Source organism: Bos indicus x Bos taurus, chromosome 15 (assembly GCF_003369695.1).
Source record: "Bos indicus x Bos taurus breed Angus x Brahman F1 hybrid chromosome 15, Bos_hybrid_MaternalHap_v2.0, whole genome shotgun sequence".
In the NCBI taxonomy this organism is placed as follows: domain Eukaryota; kingdom Metazoa; phylum Chordata; class Mammalia; order Artiodactyla; family Bovidae; genus Bos; species Bos indicus x Bos taurus.
In genome coordinates, this window is record NC_040090.1 from 35,581,132 (window position 1) to 35,598,310 (window position 17,179).

Genomic DNA, 17,179 nt, shown 5'->3' on the forward strand with positions numbered 1-17,179 from the left:
ATGTCTCTGAGTAAAATAGACAGATGTTAAATTGAAGTATACAGCTTATGGAGGAGGGAAGGAACTAGAGTTTGACAAAATAGGTTTCAAGGTATATGCCCTCTTCAACATTAATGAACCACCAGCTTGATGCTAAGCCCTATGCCAGGCACTGAGGATACACAAGTGAAGCAGAGTGATCCTGATCCTTCAATACATTTCTTAAAATTGCAGGATGCACATTGAAAACTCAAACTATGTACAATGCCAGACTGAGTTGGCTTTTTAGATGGACTTGCCTAGCATTTGGTAAAGGAAAAAATATATTCTATCTCACTTCTATCACTGTTTGAAAATTAGACTATATATTTTGTGTTTCTAAATATCACCACAGCAGCAAACCATAATGATTTCACATTATAAAGCAAGAGTCCACAGTTCTTCAGAAAAAGAGAAGGACTTATTTGTTTATTGATCAAATTTATTTGATTTGTTTATTGACTTATTTATTGATTGATCAAAATTTTCTTTAGTTCCAAAGGAGGGTCGATAGAAACAAGGAAGATGCTGAGTCAAAAGGCAGGCTGGGAGACACAGTATGTGTGTGTGTTTGTGTGTGTATACACATAAACCTATAGCTGCAAGTACAGTTATAGACACATGTGTAAAATAAGCGGATTACACTCTTCCCTAGTCCCTATTCTCAAATCAAATTAGTTAAATTTCTTATTTTCCGAGAAGGCATGTGAGCTTTAGAAACAGATTCCTCTTCACTCCTTGATTCTACTGCAGTTCAGTATATTAATCATTGAACAGTATGCTTTACTATGTTTATTGTTTATTAAGTGTTGCATATCCTGACCTATTGCTTTATACTATTGGAATGTTCCAATTTAAACTATTGGACTTCCCTGGTGACTCAGATGGTAAAGAATCCACCTGCAATGTGGGAGACCTCGGTTCAATCCCTGGGTTGGGAAGATCCCCTGGAGAAGGGAATGGCTACCCACTCCATTGCGTGGAGAATCCCAAGGACAGAGGAGCCTAGCCGGCTACAATCCATGGGGTCACAAAGAGTCGGACATGACTGAGCAACTTTGTGACTGACTGATTAGAATGTTCAGACCCCTGTTTCTTGAGTTACAACTTAGAAGATAAAATACTCAAATAGTCATCCCCATTAGGCCTTTTCTTAACTGATATGTGATTTTTTAAAAATGCTGGAATAAAATTGAGATTCTTATGTCTGTGGATCTACTTTTTAATTTAATAAACCAATTATTCCACCATTTAACATATAGCCAAAATTAACTGCTTGAAATTTCTTTTAAGATAGATTTATATATTTCAGAGTGAGAGTAAAGGTTAATTTTGAAGTGTGTCTGGCACATATCTATGCCAGAGCCCTGTATATGAGTGAAGTATAGTTATAGGGTGGGGACTTAGAGTTGGGCCTCATCAGGACATTAGAGATGGGGGAGAGAAGAGGAATGTGATTGAAGGAAACACTGAAATGAAGATGGGAAGGAAGGAAAACAAATTTTCCTTTCTTCTAACTGCCCTGGTGATCTTTGGGGACATCCATGATCTGCTTTAACTGTAGTCTTATAACCTGCAGTTATTAATTTGTAGGTCTGGGGATCAGGGTATTACTCTGTAATATTACTGATGGCATAATCTGACTGGGCCTGAACATGTGCACACAGACAGCATGTGGTTAATGGAAACAGTGTAGTTCTAGGGCCACATAGAATTGTATTCAAGTACTGGTGAAGTCATATTCTAACTACATGACTATTAAACAAGTTACTTAATTTGAAGTTTAGTAAGATATCTACAAATAAACATCAATTAAAATATGAGTCAATCACAGACTCAGAAAATTTATGATTACCTAAGGGGAATGAAGAGCAGGGGTGGGGGGAGGGGGAGTGGGGAGAGATAAATTAGTAGTTTGGGAATAACATATACAGAATACTATATATAAAATAGATAAACCAAAAAGACCTACTGTGTAGGACAGGGAACTATACTCAACATCTTGTAATAACCTATGATGGAAAAGAATAGGAAATATATATGTATATGTATATAAAACTGAATCACTTCACAGTCCATTTGAAAATAAAACAGCATTGTAAATCAACTATACTTCAATTTTAGAAATGTGAATAAATTCTGTAGCTAGTATTTTATGGTAGTTGATATATAACTCAGATATATTTTTATCCTCAAAACATGTAACTAGGGCACATGCAAAATTATTATCATTAAGACCAAGACAATTGTTACTTTGAAGAAGCTTAATTTTCTAGACTTCAGTCTTATGATCCACTAAACAGCTACTCAACTGGTTTAAGGTACCCAGAAAGACCAAGACTTATTTTCTTATACTAGACATATGGTCTCAATTGATAATTTTCACTCCAAATCTGGCATTTTACTTTTGTAAGGTGAAGGTCGTTCAGCATAGTCATGAACACTTGGGCTTAGAAATGGAGTCTTACTCTTGTTCCATCGCTGATGCAACATCTTTGTTACATACAGAAGGCAGTTACAATCTCTGTTTCAGTTTATTAATCTGCCTAGTCCAGAACCTGACATATATTACATATTCACTAAATTCTATGGAAAAATCTATGCATATATTTACATGCATGTGCATATATACATTATAGTTAATTACTAAGCTTGTTTAACTAGTGAACCTTGTTTTTAACTTTTGGAATATAAGCTTAATCTTCTAAACACAACATTCAAATCCTCATATCAAAGAAAAATGACATCAACAGATTTTAAAAGAAAAAATATATATTTCTGCTCTTTGCAGAGTGCCCATTTAATAAAACACACACACACACACACACACACACACACACACACAAAGAAACTGCAATTGCAGGTCACATACAATTAATGTCTAATATTTCATAGGTCAGAGTTGAAAGAAATGCAAGATATTTAAGTTCTGGAAAGAATGAGCTGTTTCTGCAGTTTGCTGGCTTTTTTTCCCTTCTATCTTTTTCTACATGTTTTAACTAAACATTACTCAGTTTACTTACCTATACTTTCTAAGCTCCTGAAGATATTTAACTAGTTGAGTTGCCCCAAATCTAAATAGGAAATCTGGAACTGTCTATTTATATTTCCTTCTAAGCATATCTCAGACCCAAGATCATCACCCCCGGGGGACTGAATTTCACTCCTGTCACAGAGATAATTTGGAGCTGGCTCTAGTACATAACCCTCAGGGAGAAGCCCTCTTATTTTCTCTTGCTTTACAATTAGTGTGGCTTTTGCTCTGGCAAGAACTCCTGGACACCCTAGTTAATACATACTGCTAAATATCCAAGTTTCCTTTATGTATCAGAGACTCAGACCACAGCAATGATATCTTGTCTCCATGGAGGCATCTGAAAATTTGAGTTGTCAATGCCACATATTGAAGAACTATACACTTTCGAGAAGGCATTTAAAATTGGATTTTGCCATCTTATTTACCTTGAAAATTGAAGGCTCTTTGGCTTCATCCCTCTTTCATTGGTCGCATGGTAGGACTTGTCAGCATCACAGAGAATCTGCCAGCATCACAGGTCCAGAAATACTATTCAGCTACTGCAGAGATCCCTTTCACCCTTTGAGGGATCCAGATGGAGGAAAGAAGAGGTGAAAACAATTCCTTGATAGATGGGACTCAAAACTGACTCCATGCAGATAAAAGATATTTGTGGAGGAAGATGTTTTCTCATTACCTTCTTCAAGTGGATCTTTCCAAATACCATTATATGCTGATACTTAGCAAGGACTTCTGGGAAAAATTTTTTACCTATATAAGTGTAAATTTCCTATAGATATGATGCCTGACCATTAGCTGACTTTAACTGGACAATCAATGCTAAACTAGTACCTGAATCATCTAATAAGTTACCTAGACATTTTGTACTCACTGGCTAAGAGAGGCTATATCTTATTCAGTCATTCAGTTCAGTCACTCAGTTGTGTCCAACTCTTTAAGAACCAATGGACTGCAGCAAGACAGGCTTCCCTGTCCATCACCAACTCCCAGAGCTTACTCAAACTCATCCTTTGAGTTGGAAATACCATCCAACGATCTCATCCTCTGTCATCCCTTTCTCCTCCCACCTCCAATCTATCCTGGCATCAGGGTCTTTTCTAATAAGTCAGTTCTTTGCTTTAGGAGGCAACAGTATTGGAGTTTTAGCTTCAGCATCTGTCCTTCCAATGAAAATTCAGGACTTATTTCCTTTAGGATTGACTAGTTTGAGCTTCTTTCAGTCCAAGGGTCTCTCAGGAGTCTTCCCCAACACCACAGTTCAAAAGCATCAGTTCTTCGGTGCTCAGCTTTCTTTATAGTCCAACTCTCACAGCCATACGTGACTATTGGAAAAACCATAGCTTTGACTAGATGGACCTTTGTAGGCAAAGTAATGTCTCTGCTTTTTAGTATGCTGTCTGGGTTGGTAATAGCTTTTCTTCCAAGGCACAAGCGTCTTTTAATTTCATGACTGCAGTCACCATCTGCAGTGATTTTGAGCCGCCCAAAAATAAAATTTCTCACTGTTTGCATTGTTTCCCCATCTATTTGCCATGGAATGATGGGACCAGATGCCATGATCTTAGTTTTCTGAATGTTGAGCTTTAAGTCAGCTTTTTCACGCTCTTCTCTCACTTTCATCAAGGGGCTCTTTAGTTCTTCACTTTCTGGCATAAGGGTGGTGCCATCTGCATATGTGAGATTATTGATATTTTTCCTGGCAATCTTGATTCCAGTTTGTGCTTGAAAATATGTTATTACACAAGTGTAAATGCTGTTTGGAAGGACAGACACTCAATGTTCCCTGTATTTCAAATACTTTCCATAAAAAGATTTTGAAACCATAAATGACAGTTAACGGAATAGTTTCTCCTTGACGGTTTGGATGTAAAAAAAGAACAGTACTTATCTGCCCACTTGCCCTTGGAAAACCAACTAAGGGAACCAAAGCATGTTAAAGGAAAAGATATTGAGGAAGAACAATGAGAAATTACGTGACCATAAGAATTGGCCTCTGCATCTGAGTATCTGGTGGTGATCAGAAGAATAAAGACTATAATCCAGAGGAGGAGGCTATAGGCTCTACTGATAATTTATTTTAATATTTCCAAATTATGGAAATATATAGATCTAGTTGTCCCATTTACTTGAAAAGTTATGCATTTTTGGACCAAAAGCTTTTCTTAAGTAATGATTTCAGAGATATATAATCTCAAAATAGCAGTGAGGCTTTACTAGTTTAAAATCCAGCTCTACTAATATCCTACACAGATGAATTAATCATTATTAATGACCTTCAGTGTGTTCAATCTCTCATAGATATCTATGTGGCTTCCCTGATGGTTCAGTGGTAAAGAATTCGCCTGCAGTGCAGGAGAGGTGAAGAAGCAGATTTGATCCCTGGGTCAGGAAGATCCTCTGAAGAAGGAAATGGCAATGCATTCCATATTCTTGCCTAGAAAATCCCATGGACAGAGGAGGCTGGTGGGCTCAAGTCCATGGAGTCACAAAGAGTCGGACACGATGAGCGACTGAGCACTCACACGCAGGTATCTATAGTCTGTTACCTGAACTCTTGGGGCCGTGGGTTTTAGGAAAATAATTTTCCAGAGTTTAGAAAAGTTACAAGATCATATTCTTGATGTTACATAATCATATCACTGGGATCTTGATGATTTCTTCATAATTCAATAGATTGACATTATTTCAAAGAGCCTATGAATATTTAGCTATGCAGAATAAATAAAGATGATAAATATCCTTACATCAGTTCACGTCAGATTTTGCCATCACTTTAGATCAAGTCGTGCAGCCAAAAGCTTCAAGTATCAAAATTCTGTGGATTTCAAGAGACAGATAAGGGTTCATGGTTTTGTAACTAAGGTAGTGATAGAAATTCGTTGGGCTTAAGCTTTCCGTATGTTGATATTGAACTGATGGGGATTTTAGCTCTAAATCTGTTTTAGCATTTAAGACGTTCAAAACTGATTCTGGGGAGCTGTTTGATAGGCAAAATAGAGTCCTGAATGCTAGTTCCTCAGTTAGAAAGTGAGAGAATTCTCATTAAGCTTTCAATTTCCTATAGGACCTAAAAAGGGAACGGTTAGAAAGGAACCCCAGATAGTCCTTACTTGGGACAGCTAATTTGGACATAACTGGATACCTTCCTTCTTTTCATTCTTAAGACAATGCTGCTGGGAGTTTGTATTAGACAAAAAAGCATAACTATTTCCTTTTCCTTAGTAGGATGTATCATTTCTCAGTGATTGGGAGCAGTAATTCAGAAGCCTTGAACTTTTCTCAAAGTAATTTGTTCTGACACATTGAAGAATACGTTTACTGACAGCAACTATTCTGTCCACTTGTTCTTTGTAAATCACTTTCCTGAGGATCTTTATCTGGGAAGAATCACTAATGTAGTATCTCTTAGATTTGCTACGATAAGGAACTTAAGGTTATTAGGTAACTTGTTCTGAGGAAAAATATACAAGGACTATCTGTAAGGCTTAAGGAGGTTTGTGCTTTTTCAAATACATCGTAAAATTTAGGCTTTACATAGACAAACTAGCATAGGGGCCAGTGCAATTGCCTATATTATAAAGAACAAATTTCAATCCTTTATTTTGTCTTTTTTAAATTTAGTATGTTTTGTTAGATTTTGTTTAATTAAAAGAGTGATGCATGCTCATTATAATAAATCAAAAAGCAAATGTTAGTCATCTGTTTTTCCTCCTTCCGATGATATCCAATGTGATCAGGATGGAGACATTTTACCCCTTTGTCTGTGCTTAGAGACATGAAAACTTTATCCAAGCATGTTATCCCAGTTGGGAGATACTACATGTCTTATTTACCATCTTATTTTTTCACAGAAGAAATCATAGATTTAAATTAAGAAATCAATTTGGGATTTAAGAATCCCTAAATCAATGAATATTGATCTATATCCTTGTTTGTAACAGTTACATAATAATAAGCAGATGTATGTATGGATAATTTATTGTCAAACATAAATTATGCACTATTTCTCTTTCCTTGAATGCAGGTTTTCCTGGCACTGCTCCTAGATGTTAACTAACTGTGTCCTGTCCCAAACAACGCAGGGCTCTGAGACACTCGGGCTTGCTTGTATTTCCAAGTGGCCTCACATCCAGAATGGTGGGGTTCACTCTGGTGACATCCACCTCTGTATGAGAATGTTCCTTTCCCTTTTTTCTTTTTTGCTTAAGCAAAGGAAGCTGCTAGAGGAGAGTCTGAGCCTTTGATCCTCCATAACTGCTCACTTATAAGCAATATGAGGGCTTCCTTGGTGGCTCAGCTGGTAAAGAATCTGCCTGCAATGCAGAACTGGGTTCAATCCCTGGGCTGGGAAGGTCCCCTGGAAAGGGAACAGCTACCCACTCCGGTATTCTAGCCTGGAGATTTCCATGGACTACATAGTCCATGGGGTCACAAGGAGTCAGACACGACTGAGTGAGTTTCACTTCACTTGTCTTTCCTTGAGTACTCAGATTTGAATGAGGGAAAGTTATCAGGGGAGAAAAATGTAATGAAATACATTGGTGGCTGTTTTTCAGTAGCAAGATAAGATAGACTGACATGGTAATAGGTGGAGAATGAAGATCACAGCTAAAGAAAAATGCATTTATTAAGTAATGCACATATAAAATATATTTGATTAATAGTTGTTCAGATTTATAGTAGTGTGTTCATACAGCATGGGGAATAATTGGTATGTTATTTGGTAGAAATAAATACATAAAACTTAAAGATTGAACAAAACATGGCTTGATATCATATATGAAAATGTAAAAAACACCAGAAACAAACTGTAATCTGACATAATGAGGTTTATCGACCCACTGAAAAGAGGAAGACAGCATACCAGAAGAACCAGAGGACATTTCCCAAAGAAATTAATAAAGTCATTATAGGATTCTGGGGGAAGTTGGGACAGCTAAAATTTAAATAAATCCATTTTTTTACAGTTTTATTGAGGTATAATTGCTATACAAAAACTGCACATATTTAATGTTTGCAGTTTTACAACATGCTGTTTTATGCCTAAGAAGGTAAATCTCATATTGTGTTCTTATAACAAAATGAACAAATAAACACACAAAAGATACAAAGAAACTTTTGGAGGTGACAGACATGTCTATTACCTTGACTGTGGTGATAGTGTCATTGGTGTCTGATATATATCCAAACTTATCAAATAAAGCCATATTTTAATAGACAAAAGCAAGCACTCATAGAGATTCTGATTCAGTAGGAAGACTGCTACTGCTATTGCTGCTGCTAAGTCACTTCAGTCGTATCCGACTCTGTGTGACCCCACGGACTGCAGCCCACCAGGGTCCCCCGTCCCTGGGATTCTCCAGGCAAGAACACTGGAGTGGGTTGCCATTTCCTTCTCCAATGCATGAAAGTGAAAAGTGAAAGTGAAGTTGCTCAGTCATGTCTGACTTAACCCTATGAACTGCAGCCCACCAGGCTCCTCTGTCCATGGCGTTTTCCAGGCAAGAGTACTGGAGTGGGGTGCCATTGCCTTCTCCAAGTAGGAAGACTAGAGCCCAAGATTCCACATTTCTTATGAGCTCCCAGATGATGCTGAGGCTACAGGATTAGAAACCACACTTTTAGTAGAAAAGTTTTAAGATATAAATTCCCACTGCAAAAGAGCTCTTGGTTGAGTTGGTATTATTTTTAAAGTTTTAATCAGAAACATTCTAGAAAATGATGCATTTTCATTTTCCTCCTCTGGAAGTTTCTATTTATTACTCTATCAGATTTTTTTCCTTTTTCAAGTAATGGTCACAAAGATCCCAGGGAACAGAAACATAGCCTCCTGTAGAAAACCCTTTGTATATTTAACAGTAAGGTCATTTTAGGAAAATTAGGAGGTACAGTGTACAGTGAGTATCTGATTATGGATTTATTATAGCAGATTATTTTTTACTAAAATCACATTTTGAATCCTTGGCCATGTTCTGTCACTTGTAAGAATCACTGATCTCTCCCATTCTGGACCTTAACTTTTTGATATGAGAGCTAAATGAATACCAGCTGAGCTGAGACTTTCTAATTTCCTGCACCCTACTTCTGTCACCACACTCCAGCTCTTTTAGCTTTCTCATGATTTGTTATGATTTCACTTTAGGGAGCAGTGCAATGACATGGCAGTCTACCTATAACAAAAGGAAAAAAGAAGAGAACCTATTTTTTTTTTTTTAACTCACTGTTTTAGAAGTATTTCTTACCCAAGCTGGATTATATCTTTTAGGCTTTATAATAAAGTCATGTCAACTCCTAAAAGGTAGTTGTTTCTCATTGGCTCTTCAGGCTACCAGACTGACAACAGCCCCAGGGAGGGGCTGCTGAATTCATAGATAACAGGTTTTTTAGTCCTTGGAAGCTAGGTTTCTAGATTCTATGGAATAATAGCTCTGATCCCTCCTAAGAGACTATAGAATTATTGAACTAATCGTCCTCTTTGTCTCTGCACAGATATTTATGTGATTCTTGTGTTCCTTCTTTTGAAAACAGAACTAAATTATTTAGAAGGGAACCTGTGTTAATTTACATTTGAACTCAGAATCAGTGGTAAACAGACAGTTTCACATTCACCTCTTTAGATTTGAAGATTCAAAGCAAAATCAGCTTCTAGCCCAAAGGCAGTGAAGTCTGCATATAAAATGTAACAAGTAAGTCTGCATATAAAAATAACAAGTGAGCTAGAAAGAAAAACACCAATACAGTATACTAACACATATATGCTTGGAATTTAGAAAGATGGTAACAATAACCCCGTATACGAGACAGCAAAAGAGACACTGATGTATAGAACAGTCTTTTGGACTCTGTGGGAGAGGGAAAGGGTGGGATGATTTGGGAGAATGGCATTGAAACATGTATAGTATCATATACGAAACAAGTTGCCAGTCCAGGTTCGATGCACGATACTGGATATTTGGGGCTGGTGCACTGGGACGACCCAGAGGGATGGTACAGGGAGGGAGGAGGGAGGAGGGTTCAGGATGGGGAACACGTGTATACCCGTGGCGAATTCATGTTGATATATGGCAAAACCAATACAATATTGTAAAGTTAAAAAATAAAATAAAATAATAAATATATATATATATAAAACAATTTAAATTAGATATGGTACAAGTTAAAACCAAAGTCATATTTTGCTATATGCCCTCTTTACATTCTAGATCTACACTGTTTAATGCAGTAGCCACTGCATTGTCCAATATAATGGCCTTTTAACATTTAAATATATATAAAACACAATAAAATGGAGCTTTCCCTCAGCAGGTAAAGAGCCACCTGCAATCCAGGAGACACAAGAAACATGGTTCAATCCCTGGGTCAAGAAGATCTCCTGGAGGAGGGATTAGCAACCCATTCCAGTATTCTTGCCTGGAGAATTCCATGGACTGAGGAGCCTGGTGGGCTACAGTCCTAAGGGTTGAACAATCAGACACAACTAAGTGATTAAGCACATTAACCACAATAAAACAGAGTTGAAAATGTAGTTGCCCAGTTGTACTACCTACATTTCAAGTGTTCAGTAGCCATATGCAGCTAGCAGTCTATGTTTATATTTATTACTCTATTTTAGAGAACATCTTTATCATTTTAGAAAAATTATTGTTGCTGTTTAGTCACTAAGTCATGTCTGACTCTTCACTGCCCCATAAACTGTGGCATGCCAGACTTCCCTGTCCTTCACTATCTCCCAGATTTGGCCCACGTTTATGTCCATTGCATCGGTGATGTTATCCAACCATTTCATCCTCTGTTGCCCTCTTCTCCTCCTGCCTTCAATCTTTCCCAGCATCAGGGTCTTTTCCAATGAGTCAACAGTTCGAAGCAGGTGGTCAAATTACTGCAACTTCAGCTTCAGCATCAGTCCTTCCAAAGAGTATTCAGAGTTGATTTCCTTTTAGGTTGACTGGTTTCATCCCCTTGCATTCCAAGGGTCTCTCAAGAGTCTTCTCCAGCACCACAGTTTGAAAGCATCGATTCTTTGGTACTCTGCCTTCTTTATGGTCCAGCTCTCACAGCTGTACATGGCTACCGGAAAGACCATAGCCTTGACTATGCAGACCTTTGTTGGCAAAGTGATGTCCTTGCTTTTTAACACACTGTCTACATTTTGTTTTAGTTTTCCTGCCAAGAAGCAACTGTCTTCTAATTTCATGGCTGCCATCACCATCTGCAGTAATTTTAGGGCACAAGAAGAAAATCTGCCACTGCTTCCATCTCCTCCCCCTCTATTCACTATGAAAAATACTAGTGGACAATTCTGGTCCAGACAATCTTTACAAAATTTCTGTCCGTTGGTATTTTCCCCATTTTAAAGATTAAGTAACTGGATCTCAGATAATCGAAAATGCTTCAAGTTACCCACTTTTGAAACTTAAAGACCAAGTTTTTGAATCTGACTTTGTTTCCATGCAAAAAAGTGCTCAAAAAGCCATTCTGGGCATGTTAAATAGGTTTATACATTTTTGAATATGGTCACAATTATGGCATTACCTATGTCTGTCTTGTTTACACAAATTTAGAAGAAATCCATGGAATGCTTCAGATAGAATTTCCTACCTCCATCCCTAAAAACAGCTGACTTCCAAGTCATAGGCTAGGATGGAACTTGTTTGAGGTGATTATCTACATTTAAAGTGTGTTTTAAAATCAAGGATCATGGGTTCAGGGCTAAAGTCTTAATTCCTGTATTTTTGTACTGATATTTGCTTGTTTATTTTTATTGTTGCTATTTTGGTTTTTGAACACTGTAATATCTCAACATATTTTTAGAGAAAAGAGTCTGAGCATTCTGCTACGAATCTGCTGGATCTTGACACTATAGATGATAGGGTTCATCAGAGGTGGAAAAAGGATGTAGATGTTGCCCATAAGGACATGGACCACTGGGGAGAGATGCTTGCCAAATCGGTGCACCATTGTAAGGCTAATGATAGGAATGTAGAACACGAGGACAGCACAAACGTGGGAGATGCACGTCTGAAATGACTTATGCCGTTCCTCCCGAGAAGCAATTGCCAGAACTGACTTAAGAATCAGGACATAGGAGAAGAGGATAAGTACAGCATCCAACAATAGTGTGCAAATAACCAGCATCAGGGCATAGTAGCTATTGAATCGAATGTCTGAGCAGGCTAGGCGGAGAAGGTCTTGGTGCAGGCAGAATGAGTGAGAGAGGATGTGGGGACGGCAGTAGTGGAAGTATTTCAAACAGATAATAGGGGGTGTAATAAAGAAGAAACTCCTACCTGAAATGGTGAGTCCGATTTTGATAATTCTGGAATTAGTCAGGATAGAGGAATAACGCAGTGGATTGCAAATTGCAATGTACCGGTCAAAGGCCATAGTTAGGAGAACAGAGGATTCCATGAAGGACAGACCATGGATGAAATAGGCCTGGGTAATGCAGGAATCCAGGCTGATCTCTTGAATTAACCCCAACAGGATCCCTAGCACTGTGTTCACTGTGGACAGTCCCATGCACAAATCAGTGATAGCCAGCATGGCCAGGAAGTAGAACATGGGTTGATGCAGGCTAGGTTCAGTCCAGATTACATACAGCACCAGGCAGTTACCCAAAAGAACAACAGCATAAATGGTGGAGAAGGGAACAGAGATCCAGGGGTATTGCTGCTCCAGACCAGAAAATCCAGTGAGAAGGAAGGAGGAGGAATTAGTGCTGGGGCTTACTAAAGCTATCATTCTGGATCTGAGATAATTTTTCGAGGCAGCCAGAAAGTATTTTTCAATGAGAATGATCAGATGAGGTAGAATTTCTAAGTAAACAAAATTATGCTAAAAGTTAACTAACTTTACATAATGTGGCCAAGCAACTCTGTCCTTTAGAGGCATATGTATCTGTCGGCTGGAAGAGAATGGTGCTCTCCTGATGTCACTTAAGTGTTGTTATTCATCCACTGGCGGACCTTAGAAGACACCTGTAATGATGAACAGACTGGAGCAGGAAACTAATTTTCGGAAGGATATGTTTTCTGGGACATTTTCCCAGGGATGCTGGTGAGATGGTATACCTATAAAATTGAGAGAGAAGATTCTCGAAAGAATTCTTAGTTTTCTCCTTCCAACTCATAAAGCATTTAGAATGAAGAGTACTATAAAGTAGTCACTCTGCACCCATACTTTTCCATTTGTGTTGTTTCCAAGCATATTTTCCTCCAAATAGTGGAAATGTTTCTGTTTTCTCCCACTCTAAATGACATAGCCAGAAATTAGTTTTTCAACCTTAGTGATAAGCCAAGAGGAATATTTATGCATGAAACCTGTGGCAAGTGATTTCCCATGGGAGCTCTTACCCTCTGGGATGTTCAACCCATGTGTGCTCCTGTGACTTGGAGACTTGGGTTGAAGACACTTTGCCTCTGACATCAACCCAGAGTTCTCCACCCACTATTCATTCATGTCATCAGTTGGCTAAGTATTCATTTAATAGGCACTATTGAAAGGATGAGCAATTATTTTCTCTTCCTTAGAAACTGCTGTTCTAAAGATCAGAAAGCCAATGTTGAAAAACTAAATCTAAAGGCCTCTTTGCAGCAGAATTGATTGGCTTGGTTTTCACATTATTATCCTGACTTGAATTCTGGCCCTAGAAGTCATTACAAAGATTTAATGGCTCGTATCATGTAGGCAGGTGCTTAAAACTTTATATTGACTTTCATATTTGATTATGAAACACGTTGATTATTCCAACATGTTAAAGTAGCTTCGGATTCTGGCTTCCATTTATAGCCTATCCTTCATCTTTATCATACCAGTCTCATCAGGCAGCTTCTTTTAGGAGCCTATCCATTTTTATTTCTTGTTCTGAGCTTCCCCCACAGCTCAATGGGTAAAGAATCCACCTGCAGTTCAGGAAACACAAGAGATGTGGGTTCAGTCCCTGGATTGGGAAGATCCACTGGAGAAGGAAATGGCAACCCACTCCAGTATTCTTGCCTGAAAAATCCCATGGATGTAGGAGCCTGGTGGGCTACAGTCCAAAAGGTTGTAAAGAGTTGTACAAGACTGAGCAACTAGGCATAAGCACAAGCAAGCCCCTCTCAATATTAGATAGTTCACTATTTGTAGTACATTTTCTTCATTGAGTGCCTGGACTTTCTTTGAACACATTTATTTTTCAAAACCACCACTGCTTTTTTTTCACAAGATTTTTCTCTTGATGTTCTCTCTGCCAAGATGTGTTTCTCCATCTTCTCTCCAACCTCTTTATTCTCTTTTTCAAACAATCTTGCATTTTTCCTCTTCATCTGAAACATCACTTTCCAGGAAGCCCCTTAACTTGGACAGATTTTCTACAAGTACCTATTATTTTGGTAACATACATTCATCTTTATGTAACTCATTCAATTTATATTTTGATATTCATTAGATGACTTATTTCACTAAGGTTTCTGTTACACAGTAAACTGTAAGTTTCCTGAAAGTGAAAAGAGTGTCAGTTTTTACTCACTATAGTAGCCTGAAATTTACAAGGCTAAGTTTTCACCCCTTCTGTGATTTTAAACTCATGGATATAATTGTCTCCTTGATATCTCCACTTCGGTATTTAATCTAAAAATTATAATTATGGCAATTAAGTACTTCATCCTCCCCCTAAATAATTATCTCCTTATTTCCTCCGAATATCACAAAATGACTCCACCAACCACACAATTGTTTACAAAAATTCTAGAACCATTCTTTCTATTCCTCCCCTTTCCATCAAATCCTTTATCAGTTTCTATCATTTCTACCCTAAAACACACCCTGAACCTGCACACTTTTCACCAGTAGACCTGTATATTCCCAGTATCTTGGTTCATAACATCTTTTCCGTGGTTATTGTAATAATTTGCTAGCCAGCTTAATTGTTTTTGCACTTGTCCCTAAAAAAGCAAAGGAGCCAGACTGCTTTTCTACAAAACTCTACTAGATAGCATAAGCCTTTGTTTAAAAAAATATTCTGGTGGATTCTTATGCTCTTAAAATGCAAGTTATTTATCATAGTATCATGATCAGAAAACTTTACATGACCTGGCCCATCCACATCTACTTCTACATCAAGGACCATTGTTGGCTTCACTCCCTAATCTCTAGGCATCTTTCTCTTCCTCAAAGCAAATTAAGAGTATTCCTGTCTCAGTATCTTTGACCTTGATCTTTTATCTGTTTAGAATTATTTAATTCCAGTTTTTTGTGCAAAATCTCCTTTAATCTTTCAGGCTTAAGTTCAATGTTGCTTCTTTAGGGTGATTTTTGTAACCCTGTCATTATTGGTTCTATTTTCTCAAAGAAGTCACTCTCATTGCAATATACTGCTTGATATTTATACTATTTGCTATACGCTGATTGTCCTTTAGATCTACTGGAAGTTCTAGAAGACCAGGAGTTATGCGTGTTTTGTTTTGTTTTGTTTTCCTGCTGCTCACTGCTATATAAAATGAGATTTAGAATAGAGTGATCATTTATCAAACAAATATTTTATTAATGAATTTTATCTATGAAATAAGAGCTGCACCTTACAGAGGTATTAAGAACAAGACAAGTTTGCAAATAGTGGCCATGAGACCTAAGCATTCATATCTTAAGGTACTCATATCTGATCCCTGTTGGCCACACATTTTAAATCTTGGGTCATCATATGTAAGATTTATATGATATATAAAACAGATGCCATCCTAGAAATTCTTGCTGATCTTGGTCATAAAATACAAAATTTGAGTATGATTCCTATTGTGCCCAGTGCGATCCAGACATATAGGCTCTACCCTGGGACTGAAATTGAAGAAAGTAGGGAAAACCACTAGACCGTTCAGGTATGACCTAAATCAAATCCCTTATGATTATACAGTGGAAGTGAGAAATAGATTTAAGGGCCTAGATCTGATAGATAGAGTGCCTGATGAACTATGGAATGAGGTTCGTGACATTGTACAGGAGACAGGGATCAAGACCATCCCCGTGGAAAAGAAATGCAAAAAAGCAAAATGGCTGTCTGAGGTGGCCTTACAAAGAGCTGTGGAAAGAAAAGAAGCAAAAACCAAAGGAGAAAAGGAAAGATATAAATATCTGAATGCAGAGTTCCAAAGAATAGCAAGAAGACATAAGAAAGCCTTCTTCAGCGATCAATGCAAAGAAATAGAGGAAAACAACAGAATGGGAAAGACTAGAGATCTCTTCAAGAAAATCAGAGATACCAACAGAATATTTCATGCAAAGATGGGCTCGATAAAGGACAGAAATGGTATGGACCTAACAGAAGCAGAAGATATTAAGAAGAAATGGCAAGAATACACAGAAGAACTGTACAAAAAAGATCTTCACGACCCAGATAATCATGATGGTGTGATCACTGACCTAGAGCCAGACATCCTGGAATGTGAAGTCAAGTGGGCCTTAGAAAGCATCACTACGAACAAAGCTAGTGGAGGTGATGGGGTTCCAGTTGAGCTATTCCAAATCCTGAAAATGATGCTGTGAAAGTGCTGCACTCAATATGCCAGCAAATGTGGAAAACTCAGCAGTGGCCACAGGACTGGAAAATGTCAGTTTTCATTCCAATTCCAAAGAAAGGCAATGCCAAAGAATGCTCAAACTATCGCACAGTTGCACTCATCTCACACGCTAGTAAAGGAATGCTCAAAATTCTCCAAGCCAGGCTTCAGCAATATGTGAACCGTGAACTTCCTGATGTTCAAGCTGGTTTTAGAAAAGGCAGAGGAACCAGAGATCAAATTGCCAACATCTGCGGGATCATGGGAAAAGCAAGAGAGTTCCAGAAAAGCATGTATTTCTGCTTTATTGACTATGCCAAAGCCTTTGACTGTGTGGATCACAATCAACTGTGGAAAATTCTGAAAGAGATGGGAATACCACACCACCTGATCTGCCTCTTGAGAAATTTGTATGCAGGTCAGGAAGCAACAGTTAGAACTGGACATGGAACAACAGACTGGTTCCACATAGGAAAAAGGAGTTTGTCAAGGCTGTATATTGTCACCCTGTTTATTTAACTTCTGTGCAGAGTACATCATGAGAAACGCTGGACTGGAAGAAACACAGGCCGGAATCAAGATTGCTGGGAGA

The 17,179-nt window shown here is 38.0% G+C and overlaps 1 protein-coding gene across 1 annotated transcript; it reads right to left on the reverse strand.

Moving 5' to 3' along the window:
- Positions 1 to 11,306: 11,306 nt before the first annotated feature.
- LOC113904975 (olfactory receptor 51V1) lies at positions 11,307 to 15,164 on the reverse strand. The gene is made up of 2 exons (XM_027562026.1): positions 15,128 to 15,164; positions 11,307 to 12,870 (listed from the first exon to the last, which is right to left on the reverse strand). Exons 1-2 carry the CDS (start codon positions 15,162 to 15,164, stop codon positions 11,852 to 11,854), a joined length of 1,056 nt encoding a protein of 351 aa, XP_027417827.1. The 3' UTR covers positions 11,307 to 11,851.
- Between the last annotated feature and the right edge of the window lie 2,015 nt (positions 15,165 to 17,179).

Coding starts and splice junctions, on each gene's coding strand:
- LOC113904975 (XM_027562026.1), bottom strand. CDS start 15,164: ATGGTCCTTGATGTAGAAGTAGATGTGGATGGGCCAG. Junction 12,871..15,127: donor AGTAGATGTGGATGGGCCAG/GTCATGTAAAGT, acceptor TTGTTTACTTAG/AAATTCTACCTCATCTGATC.